This window comes from Pleurodeles waltl, chromosome 2_2 (genome assembly GCF_031143425.1).
Source record: "Pleurodeles waltl isolate 20211129_DDA chromosome 2_2, aPleWal1.hap1.20221129, whole genome shotgun sequence".
NCBI lineage: Eukaryota > Metazoa > Chordata > Amphibia > Caudata > Salamandridae > Pleurodeles > Pleurodeles waltl.
In genome coordinates, this window is record NC_090439.1 from 1,130,352,356 (window position 1) to 1,130,374,697 (window position 22,342).

Below are 22,342 nucleotides of genomic sequence, written 5' to 3' on the forward strand. Positions count from 1 at the left end.
AGTGGATGGTGATCCAATATTTAATGCTTCAGAACTGGGATGGGTCATTTGGATCATCCAAATGTTATTTCCATGCTGATCCTCAGCCACAGCAAATTATACAAAGTGATGGCTCTCACAGCAGGCAGCAATCTGTCTAGCTCCAACCAGTAGTACCCAAAACATGGGGACAATATATTGCGGGTTCTATGCACTGGCTTTCATCGGACGTTCTGAAGCAGTAATTGGACACAGGCAAAAGGGGAAGGCGTGGCCGAGAAACTTCCTTACTTTAAACAACAAACCCTGCAAACCCACCTCCACCCTGCCATATACTGCAAACCCACCTTCACCCTCCCATATACTGCAAACCCACCTTCACCCTCCCATATACTGCAAACCCACCTTCACCCTGCCATATACTGCAAACCCACCTTCACCCTGCCATATACTGCAAACCCACCTTCACCCTGCCATATACTGCAAACCCACCTTCACCCTGCCATATACTGCAAACCCACCTTCACCCTGCCATATACTGCAAACCCACCTTCACCCTGCCATATACTGCAAACCCACCTTCACCCTGCCATATACTGCAAACCCACCTTCACCCTGCCATATACTGCAAACCCACCTCCACCCTGCCATATACTGCAAACCCACCTTCACCCTGCCATATACTGCAAACCCACCTTCACCCTGCCATATACTGCAAACCCACCTTCACCCTGCCATATACTGCAAACCCACCTCCACCCTGCCATATACTGCAAACCCACCTTCACCCTGCCATATACTGCAAACCCACCTTCACCCTGCCATATACTGCAAACCCACCTTCACCCTGCCATATACTGCAAACCCACCTTCACCCTGCCATATACTGCAAACCCACCTCCACCCTGCCATATACTGCAAACCCACCTTCACCCTGCCATATACTGCAAACCCACCTTCACCCTGCCATATACTGCAAACCCACCTTCACCCTGCCATATACTTCAAACCCACCTTCACCCTGCCATATACTGCAAACCCACCTTCACCCTGCCATATACTGCAAACCCACCTTCACCCTGCCATATACTGCAAACCCACCTTCACCCTGCCATATACTGCAAACCCACCTTCACCCTGCCATATACTGCAAACCCACCTTCACCCTGCCATATACTGCAAACCCACCTTCACCCTGCCATATACTGCAAACCCACCTTCACCCTGCCATATACTGCAAACCCACCTTCACCCTGCCATATACTTCAAACCCACCTTCACCCTGCCATATACTGCAAACCCACCTTCACCCTGCCATATGCTGCAAACCCACCTTCACCCTGCCATATGCTGCAAACCCACCTTCACCCTGCCATATGCTGCAAACCCACCTCCACCCTGCCATATACTGCAAACCCACCTTCACCCTGCCATATGCTGCAAACCCACCTCCACCCTGCCATATACTGCAAACCCACCTCCACCCTGCCATATGCTGCAAACCCACCTTCACCCTGCCATATACTGCAAACCCACCTTCACCCTGCCATATGCTGCAAACCCACCTTCACCCTGCCATATACTGCAAACCCACCTTCACCCTGCCATATACAGCAAACCCACCTTCACCCTGCCATATACTGCAAACCCACCTTCACCCTGCCATATACTGCAAACCCACCTTCACCCTGCCATATACTGCAAACCCACCTTCACCCTGCCATATACTGCAAACCCACCTTCACCCTGCCATATACTGCAAACCCACCTTCACCCTGCCATATACTGCAAACCCACCTTCACCCTGCCATATACTGCAAACCCACCTTCACCCTGCCATATACTGCAAACCCACCTTCACCCTGCCATATACTGCAAACCCACCTTCACCCTGCCATATACTTCAAACCCACCTTCACCCTGCCATATACTGCAAACCCACCTTCACCCTGCCATATACTGCAAACCCACCTTCACCCTGCCATATATTGCAAACCCACCTCCACCCTGCCATATACTGCAAACCCACCTTCACCCTGCCATATACTGCAAACCCACCTTCACCCTGCCATATACTGCAAACCCACCTTCACCCTGCCATATATTGCCTGCCAATGCTCAGGAAGAACTAATCAGCAGACTTTTGCTAACAAGGGCCCCCTTTCCAAAGGCAGTCCTGCCTCCATCCTCCGCAGTTCAGTGTAAGAGTCTCCACCCTCTGGCCACAGACATGCAGGTAAAAACACATCCTCTGTCTGGGAAACCTACCTTCTACCTCCATCTATGCCATGCTAAACCGGGGCATCCAGAATGAACCCTCTGGCTTCGGTACTGACAGACACTAAGAGTTCTACTACCATATCAGTGCTTTACACTCACTACTCATACCTGCACATGGAATGTTAGTGCAAGTTCTGGGTCTCACACAACACCAGAACCTTTACTCAAGAGCAGTCAGAGGGCAGCACCCTCATTAGGTAGAGACACTATAAATTCACAAAGCATGGTGCGCTGCCAGGCAAGGGCAGGAGTTCCAGTTCCTAATATGAGGGAATGTCTGGGGTGGCTCTCCAGGTCACAGGGTATTGGGTATGAGTCTAGGCATTTGAGTGCACGCTAGAGTAGCATAATGCTAGTGAAATAGCAAAGTCAGGATACCAATTTTCAGAGGCAGTTGGGCACTGAGGGCCGGGGTACATGCCCATTTATCAGCAGGGGCCTTTCAGGAGCATACGGCCATCGTCATTCTGACTGCTATCTCCTTCCCGGGCGAGTGATATGCCTAGGCCAAGACCCTGGTGAGAGTGTTGCTGTGACTGACCTGCGAGGAGAGAGCCCTGCCTGCATTTCTGAGGAAACGCTGGATTACATAACAATTACACACGCACATGTACAGCGCACACACTCATCCCTTGGGACAGACACCTTCTCTCTGCACTACAGCCGTTTATTGTTACCCAACTCAGTGGTGTTCATTTTATCGGCCTCACAGTGATGAAAGGCTGAGTGAATTTGAACTTGTGGCAATGAGGTCAAACACAGGTTTGCGGGCTAGATGCATTAGTCCACTGTGCCCCCAGGCTACGTGTTTTGAGAGGAGAACCGGTTCTCCAGCCAAGTCCAAGGGCCAATTAACTGTAAGAAACTGTGGGAGTCGTTTTTTGGACTTCAGAAACTACTACAAATCCCAGAATGCAATGTGATGTAGAATAAGGAGCAGGAACTGGTAGGCGGTGTCTGACCTGGGACAGGCCACGTGGGAGCTGTGAGCAGCGGAATCCAGTTGGTGGCAGAAGGTGGACAACGAACAAATGCTCCTCAGGCTTTATTTCTCATGTACCTATTAGATCAGTGCATGAATTTCTAAAATTAATGATCTAGTCTGCCCCCATAATCAACATAAAAAACGTGACAAACCAAAATCCCCAAACTCTGTCTGACAAGATACTAACGTCAGCACTCACCTGTTACTGTGATATGTGCCCCGAAGCCTCTCCGTGGCAGCTGCAGTGCTATGACTGCCACTGCACTGCTTGAGAGCTCACTCTGTCTTTACCGGACCCGCCCCACAGACGGGCATCAAACATCTCTCTTCAGAACCGGATGCACAATCCAACAAGCATTGGCAATGCCAATAGGTCCAGCTTATGAATGCACTGTCAAGCCAGACCTAAAAATCCATCTACGTTAATGGCTGTCCTCCTCCCATCTCTGCTGCTACCAAAGAGAAACTTCATAAATTATCTTCTTAACTCAGACACTTTAGCATACATGGCCCCTCTCGCAGCCATGGAATGAACATCATGTCATATGACAGTGACACACAACTCATCATTTTACCTCACTGAAGCCCCGGACACGGCCAAAAGGAACTTCCACTCAGGAATGGAAGCCATTGCCACCTGGATGAGAGAAAGCTGTCTCAAGCTCAACTCCGACAAAACTGAGCCCATTATCACCGAGTGAGCACACCCACAACCTAGGCATCATCCTTGACTCCTCCCTATCCATGACCCGCCAGGTAAACTCAGTCTCCTCCTCCTGCTGGACACACTCCACAAACTTCGGAAAATCTTCGGATAGATCCCAGCAGACTGTCGCAGGACAGTCACCCACGCCTTAGTCACAAGCAAGCTTGACTACGGCAACGCTCTCTAGCTGGCACCACGACGAGGAACATCAAAAAGTTGCAACTCATCAAAGAACGCCGCTGCCAGACTTGTCCTTAACCTCCCATCCCAAGAACATATCTCCCAGCAACTGAGGCCCCTCCACTGGCTCCTGATAGAAAAACGAATTACCTTCAAGATACTCACCCACACGTACAAAGTCATACACAACGTCGGACCAGCATAGCTGAACCTCCGTGTCTCCTTTCACACCCCTGCCAGATCACTTCACTCTGCTCAACTGACCCTGGTCACTATCCCACACATTCGAAAAACCACCACCGGAGGACGATCCTTCACCTACATAGCAGCAGAGAGCTAGAACAACCTGCCCCTAGACCTCAGACGGAGTCCATCGCTCACCACATTCCAGGGAAGAACCTCAAATTGTGGCTCTTCAGATGAGGCGCCACCCTCCCCTCCTCACCACCCTAGCAAGTGAGACACTCACGAGTGAGTAGCCGTGCTTTACAAAAACTGATTGATTGATTGACCAGCAAAGACAACATTGAGAGATCAGTAGAGACACCATGGAGAGACCATCCAAGACAGAACGGAGAGACCAGCAGAGACAACCTGTGGAGACCAGCAGAGACGGCATGAGGAGACCAGCAGAGACAGCATGAGGAAAACAGCAGAGACAGTATGAGGAGACCGGCAGAGACAGAATGGTGAGACAGGCAGAGGGAGCATAGGGATACCAGCAGAGACAGAATGAGGAGAGCAGGATAGAGAGGACGGGGAGACCAAGAGAGAGAGCACGGGGAAACTAGCAGAGATATCATAGAGATGCCATCAGAAACAGCATGAGGAGACCAGCAGAGACCGCATGGGGAGACCAGCAGAGACAGCATCCGTAGACTACCAGAGAGGGCATACGGAGATCAGCAGAGACAGCATGAGGAGACAATCAGAGACAGCATGGGGAGATAAGGAAAGACAGCATGGGGAGACCAGTAGAGACAGCATGGGGAGAATAGCAGAGACAGCATCAGTAGACCAGCAGAGAGAGCATGGTGAGACCAGTAGAGTCAGCATGAGGAGTCCAATGGAGACATCATGGGGAGACCAGCAGGGACAGCATGGAGAGACCAACATAAACAGCATGAAGAGACCAGCAGAGACAGCACGCCGAGATTAGCAGATACAGCACGCGGAGACCAGCAGAGACAGCACGCGGAGACAGAGACAGTACGCAGAGACCAGCAGAGGCAGCACGCGGAGAGCAGCAGAGGCAGCACGCGGAGAGCAGCAGAGGCAGCACGCGGAGAGCAGCAGAGGCAGCACGCGGAGACAGAGACAGGACGCGGAAGACCAGCAGAGGCAGCACGCGGAGAGCAGCAGAGGCAGCACGCGGAGAGCAGCAGAGGCAGCATGCAGAGACCAGTAGAAGCATTATGCGGAGACCAGCAGAGACAGCACGCGGAGACCAGCAGAGGCAGCACGCGGAGAGCAGCAGAGACAGCACGCGGAGACCAGCAGAGGCAGCACGCGGAGAGCAGCAGAGGCAGCAGGCGAAGAGCAGCAGAGGCAGCATGGGGGGACCAGCAGAAGCATTATGCGGAGACCAGCAGAGACAGCATAAGCAGACAATCACACCAACATGCGATACCAGCATAGTCGAGGTTAATGAAAATTCCTATATTACCTGCTGTGGGCACAAAGAGCTTAACTGTCTTGGCTGTCTTGAGTATGTGAACCTGGAACAGGTTTGTCCTATACAACCAACTCCTTGGTCCTCTCCATAAAAGTAACAAACCATCATCACATTGGCAGTAATCCATTTAGAAACAGGGCCACCTCCACCTGAGTCTATAGCACATCACTGCAAGATTCACTGAATACACCCTCTCTCATCACACCTCTCCCTTCTTTTCCTTTTTTGTGCACTCAGCATGTTAAGATATCAACTCTTAGTAATTGCTTCCTTTCACTACATTTGTTTTGTAAAGTATGATACAATCTTTTTAAAAAACTCTGCTGAACACATGGAGAGCTTGTGCTGTGAGCATCATCACAAGTCCGATTGAATTACAGTGGAGTGCCTCTGATGCACCCTAACTAAGAGAATGTTACCTGTCATTGGCTCTTCAACGGGGAATGGGTGCCCGTTAGTTATTCCAAATCCTGGGGGTGCCTCGTTGCCTGTTTGAAAATAAAGGAAGAGGCGTTAGTGCAACTGCAGTATGAAGAACATGACAGTCGTGTTTTTATGGCCAATATCAGAAGCATGATTCAACATCAAGGGCCTGATTTAGAACTCGCTGGTTACCCCATCGCAAATGTGACGGATATCCCGTCCGCCATATTACAATTCCATTATATCCTTTGGAAATCGTAACACGGTGTACGAGATATCTGTTACATTTGTTGCAGAGTAACCCGTCCGCCATACTCTAAATAAGGCCCTGAATCTGGATAAACTCACACATGGTCATAGATTACTCCTGACTGAATTATTCTCCATTGTCAGGCTGGGAATCCTTGGGACTGACTTCACAAATTTGTAAAAAAAGAACAAGAAAAAAAACCTCTGTTGTAACATATTGTTATACGCAACCTTTCTTCCTTATTGTAGGACCCAAGCAAGAGCCAATGAGGTGGGGAGGCTTGAGTTCCACTGCTCTAGAGGCTTTGATAGCTGAAGGACTCTATGGAAACCTTAAGCAGGCATTCCAGGAAGTAGGCACAGGGAGTAGAAGAAGTTCTGAGATAATGGCTAGGACTTTTGGCTTAAATGCACCTATGAATGAAGCCTGGGCATTGACCTTAATAGGCCCAGAAATTATTGTGGAGTGCCTTTAAGGTGACATGGTTTAATGGGGAGCCAATGCCAGGTGGACAAAAGGGGAGAAGCATTACCTAGATAACTGGACCCCAGCACCACCAGTGCAGCATAGTCTTGGATCACTTAAAGCATCAGCAGGTTGTATTTCAGGAGGCCCAAGTGGAGCATGTTAGCATAATAAAGTCTACAGACAACTGCATCACCAGGTGGTTCCATGTTTGCGTTGAGACATTGCTCTACCTTCATTGAGTGGTGGAGAGAGAAAGTGTTGGATGCAAGAGTTGAATTCTGATTGCATCTTGCAAACTCCTACATCTTGTCCAAATCGAAGTTTAGACATCTCTTGATGTTGAAGGTGTGAAGTGTATTTTCTGCAAAGGTTTTCAAATGAGGAACAAATATGGGCAAAATAAAGTGTTAGTCGAAATGAAAGGTGTGAGAATTGTAGAGAAGGAATGTGGATTTGTGTTTAAGATAACTTCATGTGTGCAGAATTACAGATACTATTCTCTTGTTATAAAAGCAAGAATCTCACTGATTCATCTGTAGACCAACAGAGATGGTACGAAGAGCACAGGCAGCATGTGGTGACCAGTCAAAGGAGCACAGGGAGACCTTCAGAGTAGCATGAGAAAACCATCTGAGGTGGCCTTAAGTGGGGGCAAAAGTGTTCTCCCTTGATTGGTGTTTGTTTATGGGTTCTCCAGGAGAACTCCTGTCCTTTGGAGACCAGTAGAGACAGTGCAGGGCTTTTCAAGCATAAATACATTACATACATTTCAATCTGAAATGCAAGCACTTTATTTTAAAAAATAAGTCCAACGCACTTACTTGGTAAGAATGGTGCAATTGAATGATTTTCATTTAAACTTTTGTACCGTCCAAATTCATATGGGTTGTTTTCTTGACTCGCCTCAGCTTGTGTGCAGCCCAGAAATGCTCATGATCTGGCCGTACATGGGGCTTGTGTGGGTGGTGGATGGTGCAGTGGGGCGTCAGGTACAGCACCCCAGGGGAAGGCAGTTTGTTTAAAGAGCTTAAGGCCTTTTGTGGCACTGGAAGCACTGCAGCACAATGTCTTTAGGCCCACAGGCCTGGGTCGGAGTGTTTCCTTTAGCAACATAAAAGAATGGGTATCACCCATCATCAGCCAGGCTAGCTTGAATCCAGTGGCACAGTGAGCATGGGACCCAAGTCTGGGCATACCCTTCCCACTTAGGGCAACTTTAGCAACACAAAAGAATGATGGACGGAGTGCTGTATAATGCAAACACTCACCCCTAGTCACAGATCTGGGTTTACGCCATTTTTTTTGTTGCTCACCATGCCACCCCGGTTTGGACCCAGCCATATGTAAATCAGTCTTGATCCTGTTCCTCATGTGAACAGTCCAGCCTGAAATGCCAGGCCAGGTCCTCCCTGGACCGAAAATAAGTATCCTGGGACCGGTTTCAGGGTATCACCCTTCATCAGCCAGGCTAGCTTGCATCCAGTGGCACAGTGAGCATGGGACCAACGTCTAGGCATACCCTTCCTACTTAGGGCAACTTTAGCAACACAAAAGAATGATGGACGGAGTGCTGAACGATGCAAACACTCACCCCCAGTCACAGATCTGGGTTGACGTGGCAAGCAAAACAACCCAGATCTGTGACTGGGGGTGTTTGAAAAGTTTCAACACTCTGTCCATCATTTTATTTTGTGATATTGTCTGAGTGTTTCCTGTCAGTTTTACCAGAGCCAGTGGTGTAGGCGCTGGCCTATTTAAAGCCTGTGTAGGGTCTGCAGTAGTGTGAGTGCACCAGATTAGCGACAGAGGTGGGGCAGCTGTATGTGGTTCATGCGAGTAGTGACAGGTGTGGCGAGAGTTTGGGAGAGGTGGGTGGTATCTGAGGTCAGGGTAAGAGTCTGGGGGTAGCTGGGTATTGATTGAGGTGGGGACAAAGGTGTGGAGGTCCGAGGAGTAGTGATGGGTCACATAAAGGTTGGTTGTTGAAATAAACTAGCAGTGACTAAGGTGAGGTAAGCGTGTGGAGATGACACTGATAGGGGCAGGTGGGCAGGTGAGTGGAAGTAGTTGGCGAATGAGGTGTGGGCAAAGGTGTGGTGAGAGAGTGCAGAGAGATGCCAGCTAGTTTTGCTCCACTAACATTATGCTGTCTTCTACTGGCGTACTGTGGGTATTTTGTCAGTTTTTCTAGCATTTCTAAGGGAGGGTGAACCACAAAGTACAATTTTCAGGGTCAGCTTTGCTTCGTACACAATGAGAGTATTAGATACCATCAACAATGCTCCTTCAGAACCTATGGAGCATATTTAAGAGCCCCTAGCGACATTACAACGCCACATTAGCGTAATTTTTTTATGCAAATGCGGCGTTAAAAGGGCAATAACGCCGCACCATCTTTACAAAGTGGTGCAATGTGTGCATTGCACCACTTTGTAACCCTTTGTGCAACATTATGCCTGTGCCAGGCATAATGTATACAAAGGGGGCATACATTATGCCTGTTGGTGGGGGGCAAAAAATGGTGAAAGGAAATCTTAGAGATTTCCTTGCACCATTTTTTTGGCACTTTTAATGCCTGCTGAGAGCAGGTGTTAAAAGGAGACATCCATTGGTTACAATGGGTCTCTGGATGCTTTGTAGAATGAGCGCCTAATGCTCCAATTTTTAAGGTAGCTGGTTGAGCAGTTAGGCTAATCCAGGAGATGTGTTAAGTATTTGCTGTACTCACAAATCCAATCATGCACCACAAACACTCAATGAATAACTCAAGACCAGATTTTCAAAACATATTTCAGACTTTCATATACATTTTAAGACCAAGATCTTTAGAATACGTTAAGTACTTTTTGAGTTATGTCTTTTCAAAGTTTTGATAAAGTTTGTCTTTCTGTGTGTAATGATGCATCATTGGAAGCAATGTTCTGTCACCTTTAAAAATGCATTAAAACTCGTACAGTTGAGTTACCAGTCTCTTCTTTTGCAGGGTGGTCGAAGTAGTCGGTGGGCAAACTGTGCCAGCTGGAGAGCCTCTGGCGGCTCCCGGTTGCAGCTGAAGCAGCATTGGAAAGTCTCTTGCCACAGGGCCACCTGGAGGGGCCACTTGGAAAAGGAGCTGGTTTGCAGATTTAAAGATGGTGCCTGGGGTTCCCCTTGGACTGTTGAGGTCACAAGGGGTTGGGGACACATGGATCTGGGGTGGTTCTTGAAGCCTGGAGGTCCCCTGGGTTTCCTGGGGTCAGTCCAGTGTTCAGCTATCCGCAGCAGCGATTTTTGGGTCCTGGCTGCAGCAGGCAGGGTTTGGCACCTTTTCTTGTGCAGCAGGTCCACAGTTCTCTTGCTTTGGATCTTCTGTGGTGCTGGCCTTTTTTCTCAAATCTGATTTCTTGGTCTAGGGGAGCCCACTAAATACTGAATTTAGTGGGTGTTTTAGGGGGAACCTGGTAGTGTCCAATGAGACACTTACCCTTGGGTGGCTACACCCACTACAGTGACCACTTCCTGTGGGAAGGGTCACTTTCCTAAACCTGATTGGCTATTTCCCTCCATTCTAACATAGAGGAACATGAAATGGAGGATTCACTTCCCCATGCAAGCCCCTGGGGTGGTGCATGCTCAGTGAGGCCACTCTTCCTAACCTTTGTGTGGTTTCCCACCTTTGCTCCCACCAAAAGTGGGGGTTTGCCAAGGGGGAAGCTATCTGCTGCTAGCGGCAGACCTGGGGATCGAGTTTCAAGGTCGGTAGCTCTTTGAAGCTCACTGCCAGGGCAGTGCACATTCCTGAGGGAGAGGGTGTTAGCTCCTCCACCAAGGAAGGGTACTGTTTTACAAACCAGAGAGACAGGGCTCTCCCCCAGGTTTGTATATTGGCTGTCTGAATGTGGCAGGCCTGCTGGAACTAGTCAGTAACCATGCCAGGATAGTTAGTTTTTGCAGGGAGCACCTCTAAGGTGATCCCTGGGTAAATTTTATAATAAACCCAGTACTGGTAACAGTTTGGATTTATCATTCCGAGTTGTTTGATACCAAACAACCCAGGGTTCAGAGTAGCCATTATGTAGCTGGGAAACTTGTGTTGACCAGTGTTCAGCACGTACAATAAAACGGCTGCTTTGTTGACTCACTATGTCCCATGTTTGGCAAGGGCACAGTGGGGGCATATTGCTCATGCAATTACACTCTCACATATAGGGTCTTGTTATGAGTTTGGTAGGCGGTGGAGGCCGCCCGCCAAACTATTCCCACCATCATGCCACCAATGCGGCCTGAATCCCGCCGGCCCTATTTTGAGTTCCCTGCTGGGCTGGCGGGCGGAAACAGTGTTTCTGCCCGCCAGCCCAGTGGAGAACAGGATCTTAACATTGCATCAGGCTCCTAATGGAGCCAACAGAAATGTGGCCGTGCGGCGGGTGCAACAGCACCCATTGCGCATTCCACTGCCCATAACTCCTAGTGGATGGGCAGTGAAGGGGCCTCCATGGGCCCCCGAGACCCTCATTCCACCAGCCTTTCCATGGTGGTGTAAACCACCATGGACAGGCTGATGAATGGGGACTTGTAATCCCCAGGGCAGCGCTGCTTGCAGCACTGCCCTGGAGGAATACAACCGCCGGGCAGCCTGGCGGTGTTGTCGGTTGGACCGTGGCGGCTCTGCCACGGTCATAATTTTGCGGTCAGACCGCCACTTTGGCAGCAGTACGACTGCGACCGTGACACTGTAGGTCTGGTGACCACCAGGATCATAACGAGGCCCATAGTATGGTGCACCCTGCCTTAGGCCTGGAAGACCTGCTAGAGAGAAGACTTACTCATAACATATGCAGTGTAGGGTGCACAGGGCATACAGGGAGTGTGCTATGTCGAGTTTGTATTTTAGGTTTACATAAGGACACTCAGCCTGCTATGGCAGTGCTGGGTGCATCATGATGCATGGACCTTGAGGGTGGCACAATCAGTGCTGCTGCCCTCAGGGGCTTACCCATAGTACCCCCTGCCCTGAGTACCTAAGTACCTTTTACTAGGGACTTATAGTGGTAGCTAGAGGTGTATCCAATTACTTTTACAATGTTTTAGGGAAAGAACACTGGCATTGGGAACTTAGTTAGCAGGATCCCAGTGCACTCTAGTCCAATTTGCATTCACAAACCAGGCAAAAAGTGGAAGGGGGGAGGGTACTGCAACAATGTGACAGTTTCTCACAGTAAGTACTTTTCAAGATGTGAATTTTTGAAGTTTAATAAAAAATAGTATTTTTGTTCGTAATTACGCACCTTAGGAATCAATGGCGGATAACCTTTAAAAATACACATAAAATCATACAGTTGGTTTACCAAGTTCTCCATTTGCCAGTTGGTCAAGGTCGTCAGTGCACCGCTCCTGGTTTCGGCTGGAGCAGAAGGAGAAGGTTTTTGGAGCTGGTGCACAGCTACTGCGAGGAACCATTTGGAAAATCGCTGCACCGATAAGTTTAAAGGTGGTTCCTTGTGGTCCCCTTGGAGTTCCAAGGTCGCAAGGGATGGGGGACCCTTAGGGCACAGCAGGTTCTTTGGTGCAGGACACAGGGAGGCCGTGTGTAGAGCAAATCGGTGAACCAGGAGCTGTGGCAAGGATGCCCTTGGGAGCAGGAGGTAAGTTGGTTCCAGGGTCTTTCCCAGGGGCACTCTGGCGGGATGTCTGGGTTGCTTCTGGAGTCTCTTGAATGAGGCTTCCTCCTGGTCCTTTTTTAGCCCTTGGTGGGCTGTTTTTCTTGCAGTCTGATGTGGGCTGACCAATACCCCTGATACTGGCATAGTTTAGCTGCTAGAGGTCGCAGTGCCACCAAACTTGGCACACAGGCAGGATTTGTCCTCACTGTCGTTGCAGTTTGGTCTGGTGGCGGCATCCAGTTCTGGAGTTAGCGGCTGGTCAGTGAAGTGACCCTCACTGGCTTGCTGGTTTCTTGCAGTTGTAGAGTGGTACCCCCACTTTGGAGGGAGTTCTCTGGTGGTTTTCAAAGCCTGGGGTTTTTGTAGAGTTGTCCAGTTATCGTACAGCTCCTCAGCGGCGATTGACGGGTCCTGGGTGCAGGAGGCAGGGTTGGGTGCCTTTTCTTTGATGCAGCAGATCTACAGTCCTCGTGCATTGGATCTTCTTGGTCCTGGTCTTCTTTTGTCTGTCAAATCTGATTTCCTGGTCTAGGTATGCCCTCTAAATACTACATTTAGGGAGGGAGGGGGTTTAAGGGGAACCTGGTAGTAACCATTGTGTCATCTACCTTAGGGTGGTTACACCCACTAAGTGACCACTTTCAGTGAGCAGAGGTCACATCCCTATACCTGGTTGGCTATTTTCCTGCCATCCAAGATGGAGGAAAATGAAATGGAGTGTCCATCTCGCAGGCAACACCTTAGGGGTGGTGCATGCCAGGTGGGGCCTCTCCTCCTATCCTTTGTGTAGATTCCCGCCATTGCTCCCAGTGGGGTTTGCAGTGGGGGAGACCATCTGTTGCTAGCAGCTGGCTTTGGGGGTCAAATTTCAAGGGTGGAAAGCCCTTTGAAGCTCTTAGGCAGGGCTGTGCACATTCTTGGGGGAGGTGGGGTAGCACCTCTTCCTAGGACGGAGTATGTTCTCCCACCCCAGAGAGCAATGGCTCTCTCCCCAGGGGACCAGAATCTTATCTGGTGGTGGCAGGCTAGTTGTGAGTGGCCTGCAACCATGCCAAGGTAGTTCGCTTTTGCAGGGGGGGCCTCTAAGGTGACCACTGGGTGCATTTTATAATAAACACTGGTAACGGTTTGGATTTGTCATCCTGAATTGTTTGATACCAAACAACCCAGGGTTCAGAGTGGCCATCATGTAGCTGTGAAACTCATTTTGACCAGTGTCCAGCACATGTATTTAAAATGGCTGCTCTGCTCACTCACTATGTTTAGCACTACTCACTCACTAAGGTTTAGCAAGGACACAGAGGGGGCATATTGCTCATGCAGCTATGGCCTCACATACAGTATAGTGCACCTTACCTTAGGGGTGGAAGGCCTGCCAGAGGGGTGACTGATCTATAGGGGTTGTGAGGCTTGCCAGAGGGGTGACTGATCTATGGTGTATGCAGTGTATAGTGGAGAGGGCACACAGGCAGTGTGCCATGTCGAGTTTGCATTTTGGGATTGCACCAGGACACTCAGCCTGCAATGGCAGTGCTGGGTGCCTCTGGATGCATGGCCCTAGAGGGCGGCACAGTCAGTGCTGCTGCCCTCAGCGGCCTACCCTTGCTACCCCATACCCTAGGTACCTAAGAATCATTAACTAGGGACTTAGAGTCGCAGCTAAAGATGTTGCCAATTATCTTTGCAATTTTCTGGGAAACAACACTGGCACTGGGAACCTAGTTAGCAGGATCCCAGTGCACTCCAGTCTAAGTTGCACCCAGAAACCAGGGAAAAAGTGGGATGGTACTGCAACTAAGTGCCAGTTTCCCACCGGGTGACTTACCCATATGATAAGCAGTATGTAGTGGGCAGGGCACACAGTAAGTGTGCCATGTCGATTTTGCCTTTTAGGTTTGCATCAGGGCACTCAGCCTGCGATGGTGGGGGTGTGTGCTTAAATGCATGGCCCTAGAGGATGGCACAATCAGTGCTGCTGCCCTAAGGGACCTACTCCTAGTACCTCCTGCCCTGGGCACCTAAGTGCCATTTACTAGGAACTTATGGAAGCAGCTAAGGGTATCTCCAATTGTGCCAATGCATCACAACAGTTTTAGGGAAAGAGCTCTGGCCTAGGGAACCTGGTTAGCAGGGGCCCTGGGCACTACAATTTCTAGGCTACATCATACATCAGGCAAAAAGTGGGGGCTAACCATGTCAAAAAGAGGCCTTTTCTCACAAGTATGATGAGGGATATAGAAATGGCATGGAAAGAGAAGCAAAAAACAGCACGTGGAGAGAAGTTGAAGCAACATTGTGAGGGAAGCAGAAACAGCATGGAATGGAAGCAGAAACAGCACAGGGAGAGAAACAGAAGCAGTATGAGCAGAGAAGCAGAAACAGTGTGCTGAGAGAACTAGCAAAGAAACACAAATGATGGGCGGAATGCAGAACCAATCAAACACTCACCCCCAGTCACAGATCTGGGTTTAATCCATCAATTATCTTGCTCACCATGCCACCCCAGTTTGGACCCAGTAATATGGAAATCAGTCTTGACCCTGTTCCCCATGAGAACAGTCCAGTCCGAACTTCCAGCCAAGTCCTCCCTGGACCAGAAACAAGCATCCTGGGACTGGTTTCAGGGTATCACCCTTCATCAGCTAGGCTAGCTTGAATCCAGTGACATGGTGAGCCCGGGGGTCACAAGGAGAGAAGCAGAAACAGCATTGAAAGATAAGCAGAAACAACACTGGTAGAGAAACAGAAGCAGTCTGGGGAGAGAAGCAGAAACCATATGCTGAGGGATATGGAAACAGCATGGAAAGAAAAGCAGCAACAGCACTAGTAGAGAAAGAAAAGCTGAATCGGGAGAGAAGCAGAAACAGCACTGGTAGAGAAGCAGCAGTATGGGGAGAGAAGCAGAAACAGCACTGGTAAAGAAACAAGCAGTATGGGAAGAGAAGCAGAAACAGTATGCTGAGGATAAAGAAACAGCATGGAAAAAGAAGCAAAAACCAGCATCTGGAGAGAAACAGAAGCAGCATGGGGAGAGAAGCAGAAACTGCATGGAAAGAGAAGCAAAAAACAGCATGTGGAGAGAATCAGAAGCATGATGGGGAGAGAACAACATGGTGAGAGATGCAAAAACAGAATTGGAAGAGAAGCAGAAACAGCGGTGGGAGAGAAACAAAAACAGCACAGAAGAAGCATAGGGGAAGAAGCAGAAAAAACATGAGGAGAGAAGCAGAAACAGCACCAGGAGAGAAGCAGAACAGCGTTGGTGGAGAAGCACGAAAGCATGGGGAAACAAGCAGAAAAAGCACTGGGAGAGAAGGGGTGACAGAATTGGGAGAGATGAAGAAACAACATGGGGAGAGATGCAGAAATTGCACAGGGAGAGATGCAGAGCCTGCAGAGGGAGAGAGGCAGAAACAGCATGGGTAGAGGCTGAAAGACTATGGAGAGATTAGACGAGACAGCAGGGGGAGACCAGTAGTGATGGTGTTAGGAAACAAACAGTTAGAGAGATGAGGGTCCCCCAGAGAGCTCATGGTATGGGGGAATGTAGAGAGAGCATAACCTGTGCAGAATGTGGCAGACTGGATTGTGCTCGTTATAGGGTCTCAAAATTATAATGTTTTTTATCATAATTGCAATCATAATTGTTTGTTTAAGGCTCACAACCTTGATAATGAGACCTTGAATGTGCAACCCCCATCAGATGCTTCAATGAGGCACGTAGAGCCTCACTCTCTTTAGTAGGTGGGCTTGTGGTAGGTTTTCTAATACACACATCCACCTGGTCTCCTCTGAGTAACCAGCAATCAACACACCTGCAGTAATTTATGCAGAAAAGGCGGTGGATCTACCTGAATCCCTCTTGGATCACCGCAGACCCCCTGAACTCTCTGCCTCTCTCACCGCACCACCCTCTTCTTTTTCCTCTTTGTGTGTAATCAGCAGCTCAGGTATTTATTATCCATTTAAAAATGTAAAGTTAAAAAGATTCTCCAGACTAATGTAGAGGCTGTACTAATAGCATCTTCACAATCCCCTTATTACTGGGGTACAACCAAAATGGGACACTGGCCCAGGTAGCAGTTCCTTAGACATGATGGGGGCTTTTGTGTCTGTGAAGGTCCAGTCGGACTCTGGATGACCCATAGAAGATCGCATAATACAGAAGTCCTACATTCTTAGAATTTCACAAACCATATGTGCATAGGGAAAGTATGGAAGATAGTATAATTAAACATATAAGATAAGACAGTGGGACTGACACAGATGTAAACTTACACCAAAAGTCTAAGTTTAGCCCAAAAGACTAACTTAGGCTAAAAGTCTAACTTTGCTACTAGTAAAGTTAGACTTTCAGTCTAAGTTTAGACCAAAAGTCTAAGTTAGACTTAACGTCTAACTTTGGTACTAGTAAAGTTAGATTTTAAGTCTAAATTAAGACTTCATATCTAAACATTTACTTTTGGTCTAAGCTTACCTTTGTGAATAGGGCCCAGTGATTGGTAACTGCAGTTATCTAACATTGGTATATTTTGTCCATTCAGATTGACATGCTTGAGTTATTCCTGGTTGTCAAGCTGGGGATCATTGGAAATAACTTTTAAACAATAGTAGTTAGGAGCACTAATTTAATGCTATATGTAGCTTCTCCAACTCATTTTATGACCCAAACGAGAGCCAATGAGGTGGAGAATCTCTGTGTTTTATCCATCTAGAGCCTTTCATACCAAACATGTTCCCCGTAGGGAGTGAAAGCAGTAATCAACATTACCATGTGATGAGGGGTTGGCACATGTGAATCTATGAAACAAACCAGTGATGGAGAACTATGTTGTCAGATAAGTAATTTTTTCTTCTCTAGAGCTGAGTCTTTTATAGATTTACATACTTAAATCACAGCTGCAAAACAGTGAATGTCAATATATTGGGCGACTGGAATGAAGCTACAATTATTTGAACAGATTGTTTTGTGTCACCTGTCCCACAGCCTTATCTGATCTCACCTGTATGTCGGGAAGTATTGCTTTGTAAAGCTGTGGTTGAATTGCCATTTGCTGCTAATCAAATGCTGTGCCCGGAATGCCAGTAAATATATCTCTAGTCACTCTAAACACGTGTTGGCTGTTTGCTTTGGAAAAATTGTTCTCTGTTCTATGGAATATCACTTCGTTCAGAATAAATGAACTCTTCTCTGGAGACAAGATTTGAACACCGATGTGCTCGATTTCTTCATTCATTTCTACCTCACAATGACTAGATGCTCTGATCCTTTTTTATCTTACTTTGCATACTGTGTGCTGTGATCTTTGTTTGCGTAATACATTTTCTCATTGATACAGAATGGGAAAAACCCTTTGCTACATCTGGCCCTAAGTCACTTAGGGCCTGATATATGAAAGGTTAGTGCTGCCTTTACGTCATTTTTTTACACAAAAGAGGCCCAAATTTACAAAATATAATTCAATTTTGGACTTTTGCTACGCTTTTTCGTAAAGAAATGACGTAACGGCAGCGCTAACTTTTCATAAATCCGGTCCTTCGTGCTTAGGGTAGAATACGTTCTGCATAGATCTTTCATCTTCACAATGGCAAAGAACAATAGATGTTGCTATTTGACACCCAATGTCCTATTACGATACAGCATGGCCAAAGGTGATCATCTGGTGCTGTTAGACCAAGCTGGATTCAAGCGCAAACAGAAAACTCACAAAAAGGAAAGCGCCTACCCAATTTGGGAAAAAAACACGAGTCTCAATTTCTACACTTTCTGCTGAATCACTATCATGTCTGCCATTGTTGCAGACATCATCTGACCTTATCTTTGGAAGAACTATGAAAGTGTCAAGTCATTTGACTAATGACATAGATGTAACACCTGACGTGTTAGTTTTTTTGTCTACATTTGAACTATGTTAGAAATTTTCATTTTAGTCTCGTGGTTCGCAATGTGCCTTCTTGCTGTTTTTATGATATCTTGTGTGATCCTTTTAAATTTACTGAGAAACAGGTTGACCTTGTTTTAATAAATTATTTTAGTTAAAAGTGTCTATTCTTTTTAGTGCTGTGTGTGTGATGTTGTGAAGAACGAAATACGTTTATTTCTGTTATTACAGTGCCCTTGATCCCCTTTGAAAGATTGTTAGTAGCCCAAAAGCAATAACTCTACTACAGCTGTGTACAGGGTGGCGTTCTGCAGGACTACCAAAACCTGTCTTTCACATTTAGCGTTGGTGCACTGAACCAAGTTTACCTGTATCACCCATGGGTGGAAAGGGAAACTTTGTAGAACTGTTGTGTAGCCATTTTAGTTATAGCTCCATGCACGTTATTTTAACACACTAGGCCGCTGTGCACTTCAACCTAGATATATTTTATTCAGCCTCGTCTTATTATTGTAACAATAACCATTTTTATGGTATGTTTTATTCTCGTCTATCTAACTGCTGTTGCCTAGGCCAGCACTCTGTTCTCAAACAAGACATTCTTGATCACTCTGTGCTTCTTCCAAGGCTACAGTTCAGTACATTGTCGGTGAACGTGGTAGGAGTTTAGTCTTCAACATTCGTAGAAAATACACATCCTTACGTAGGGAAATTTTCTAAGAACATCAGCTGTGTTATTATAAAAACACTTCCTTGTCCCTTACATGTTAGAGGGAGATTCCAGCCAGGGAACCACAACTGTATGCTGATTGCTGAATGCTTTGCTACTGATGCTAACGCAGACCGCAGGCCTTTGCTCAGGTATGGGGGTTGCTGTCTTCCCAGGGGAACCTGAAGGGCAGATTTAGAGCTTAACATGCTGTACTCTATCATAGCCTAGGTAAGAATTAGTCCACTGATTATAGTGACAATATGATAGCGTTGTTTTTATGCTTCACTCTCCTGGTAACAATTCTAATACTGTTATGTTGTTTCGTCCTGGTTATTGCAGCTCACGCTTTGCTATCTAAGATGCAGTTGTTTTATTAAACTCATTATTGAAACATATACTGCCTCTGTATGTCATTTATGTATGAGACTGAACTGTGAATGAGAGAACTGGATGAGGCCCGAGTGACCACGACTTCCCTGAGAAGCCCAGTATGTCATGCGCTCGGCTGCCCAGTCATCCCTATCCCTGGATGGAGATGAGGCACTGTTAGTTAGCCGGAGCAAAACCCGGATTGGAGCGACAGGTGTCACCCGCAATGGGTTGGACTTAGGGGGTCATTACAACATTGGCGGTAAAAGCCGCTTACCGCCGTGCAGAAGACTGTCAACACACCGCGGCGGCAGTGGAATTCCGGCACGGTCATTATGACCCACTGCTCGGAATCCACCAAAACTGAGACACCCACACAAGTCCGCCACACCAAAGGTCAGTGATAAACTGGCGAAAACAAAACCTTCACCGTCACGCCAAACGGAATATGCCCACACTATCACGACCCACGAATCCACGTGGTGGTCTTTCACCTGCGGTATTCCATTGGCGGTACACACCGCTGCGCTGAAAATAAACACACTCTTACAAAACACTACCACATTGGACAATTCAAAATACACACACCTGATACACATACACACACCACTCCCACACACCCAATACAATATAAAACACACACCCACATCACCCACAAACCCCTACTACCAAAAATTCCAAAAGAAGGCCAGAGAGAGACACCACAATCTACAAACAAGCATCTATAGGCACTCAACACCATCACTCACAAAACATCCACGCACCTCACACAACACACCACTAAATATCACCCCACACATCACAACACACACCACCCCACACATCACCCATACCACCCCATGGCACGGCAAAGACACCCCAGGTTCTCTGAGGAGGAGCTTAGGGTCATGGTGGAGGAAATCATCCGGGTAGAGCCACAGCTCACAGGTGCAGCACACCTCCATAGCTAGGAAGATGGAGCTATGGCGAAGAATAGTGGACAGGGTCAATGCAGTGGGACAACACCCAAGAAATAGGGATGACATCAGGAAGAGGTGGAACGACCTACGGAGGAAGATGCGTTCCGTGGTCTCAAGACACCACCTTGCGGTTCAGAGGACTGGCGGCGGACCCCCACCTCCTCCCCCACAACTAACAACATGGGAGGAGCAAGTCTTGGCTATTCTGCATCCTGAGGGCCTCGCAGGAGTAGCTGGAGGAATGGACTCTGGTAAGTCAAATCTTAACTATTACATCCCCCACCGTACCTGCATGCTATCACATACCCCCACCCTCGCCCTCACACCCATCACTCCAACTCCTCACAAATGTCCCAATATCACAAACCACACATCCCAACACCAAGCCCTGCGTGCAACACCAAAGCATGGACACCCATCACCAAAGCATGGCCACTGCACATACCCATACACCACCCAAACCATCATCACACAAGGTCTCACACAGGAATGCAAGCACTGGGGTACACAGTCACCTACCCATTGCACACCATGGCACACACAGATGCAATAATCATGCTTTTACACCCCTGCAGGACCCCTACCCAACGTCACCGGACAGGAGGGTCCAGACATGTCCACACCACCAACAGAAGAGGCCCACAGTGATGACAGCAGCTCTGTCCAACTGGATCAAGACTACCTGCCCGGCCGATCTGGGACCTCGGGACAGTTGATTCCCCTCACACAGTCACAGGCCACTACAGAGCTTCCCCCCTCTGGAAACACCAGCACAGCACCCACCCAGCGGGCCCATACCTTTGTCCCCAGGACATGTCAATCAGCAGTGTGTCCACCACTACAGAGAACAGAGGCTAACCCACATCCCCAACAACAACAGGGTCCTGGGGGCAGTGGGCACACGGTTCAGGGGACAGAGGCTCAGGGAAATAGGGGAACTGGGAGGTCTGCTGTGCGACAGGGGGAGGACAGGCCCAGGGAACCCACTCTCCACAAGGCCCTCTCCAACATCATGGGAGCCTACCATCATTCCCAGGAGACGATGGCAACAGTTCTGGCCAAGTTTCAGGAGACCCAGCACATGCAGGAGGAACAGTATTTGGGGTTCAGGGAGGAACTCAGATCCATCAATTCCACCCTGGGCACCATCGTAGGGGTGCTGAATGAAGTCCTCAACACCAGGAGGGACACTGTGGCACAACAAGGGGACCCTGACACTAGCCTGGACGATGAACTGCCCACCACCTCCGTCGGTGCTAGTGGACAGGAGGCACCGCCACAGGACCACCACACCTGCAACCCACCCCCTGCGGATGGAGAACCACCCCGCAAACGGTCCCTGAGATCCAGGACAAAGACAGAGAACGATGCCAAGACCCCCGCCAAGAAATGAGACTACCCTGATTGTCATCCTTTTGTCCCACCTTGTCACCCTGTCCATCCATCAACTGCCCCAGCTCCACTTCCTATGCCCCTTAGGACAATGCACCTGTGAGACTAATATCTTGGACTCTGCCATGGACATTCCTCCACCATCACCCCTCACCATTTAACAACCCTCTCCAATATTGAGCACTTAAATAAACACCCTTAAAGCACAAAACAATCTTGAGTCTGTCTGTGATTTCGAAATAGTGTATTAGCAATTACAGTGACAAAATGCTCTTTCAATGGTAATGTCAACATACCTATGTCACACAGCTCTAGTCCATGAGGAAACAAAGCAGATGTCACACAGTGGGACCCACATCTGTGAAATTGTAAGAGAAAGTGAAAACTCAGTGACCATACACTGGGTGAAAAGGACAGACAGTAGAGAGGTATTAATGTTA

At 48.2% G+C, this 22,342-nt stretch overlaps 1 protein-coding gene across 2 annotated transcripts in view; it reads right to left on the minus strand.

Annotated features, from left to right (window-relative positions):
* LOC138282943 (uncharacterized) overlaps window positions 1–22,342 on the minus strand; it is a 150,195-nt gene that overhangs the window by 57,105 nt on the left and 70,748 nt on the right. For both annotated transcript variants that reach the window (XM_069221009.1, XM_069221008.1), the window contains exon 5: window positions 6,225–6,293. In XM_069221009.1, the coding sequence (XP_069077110.1) occupies window positions 6,225–6,293 (69 nt within the window). The remainder of the gene's footprint in view (window positions 1–6,224; window positions 6,294–22,342) is intronic.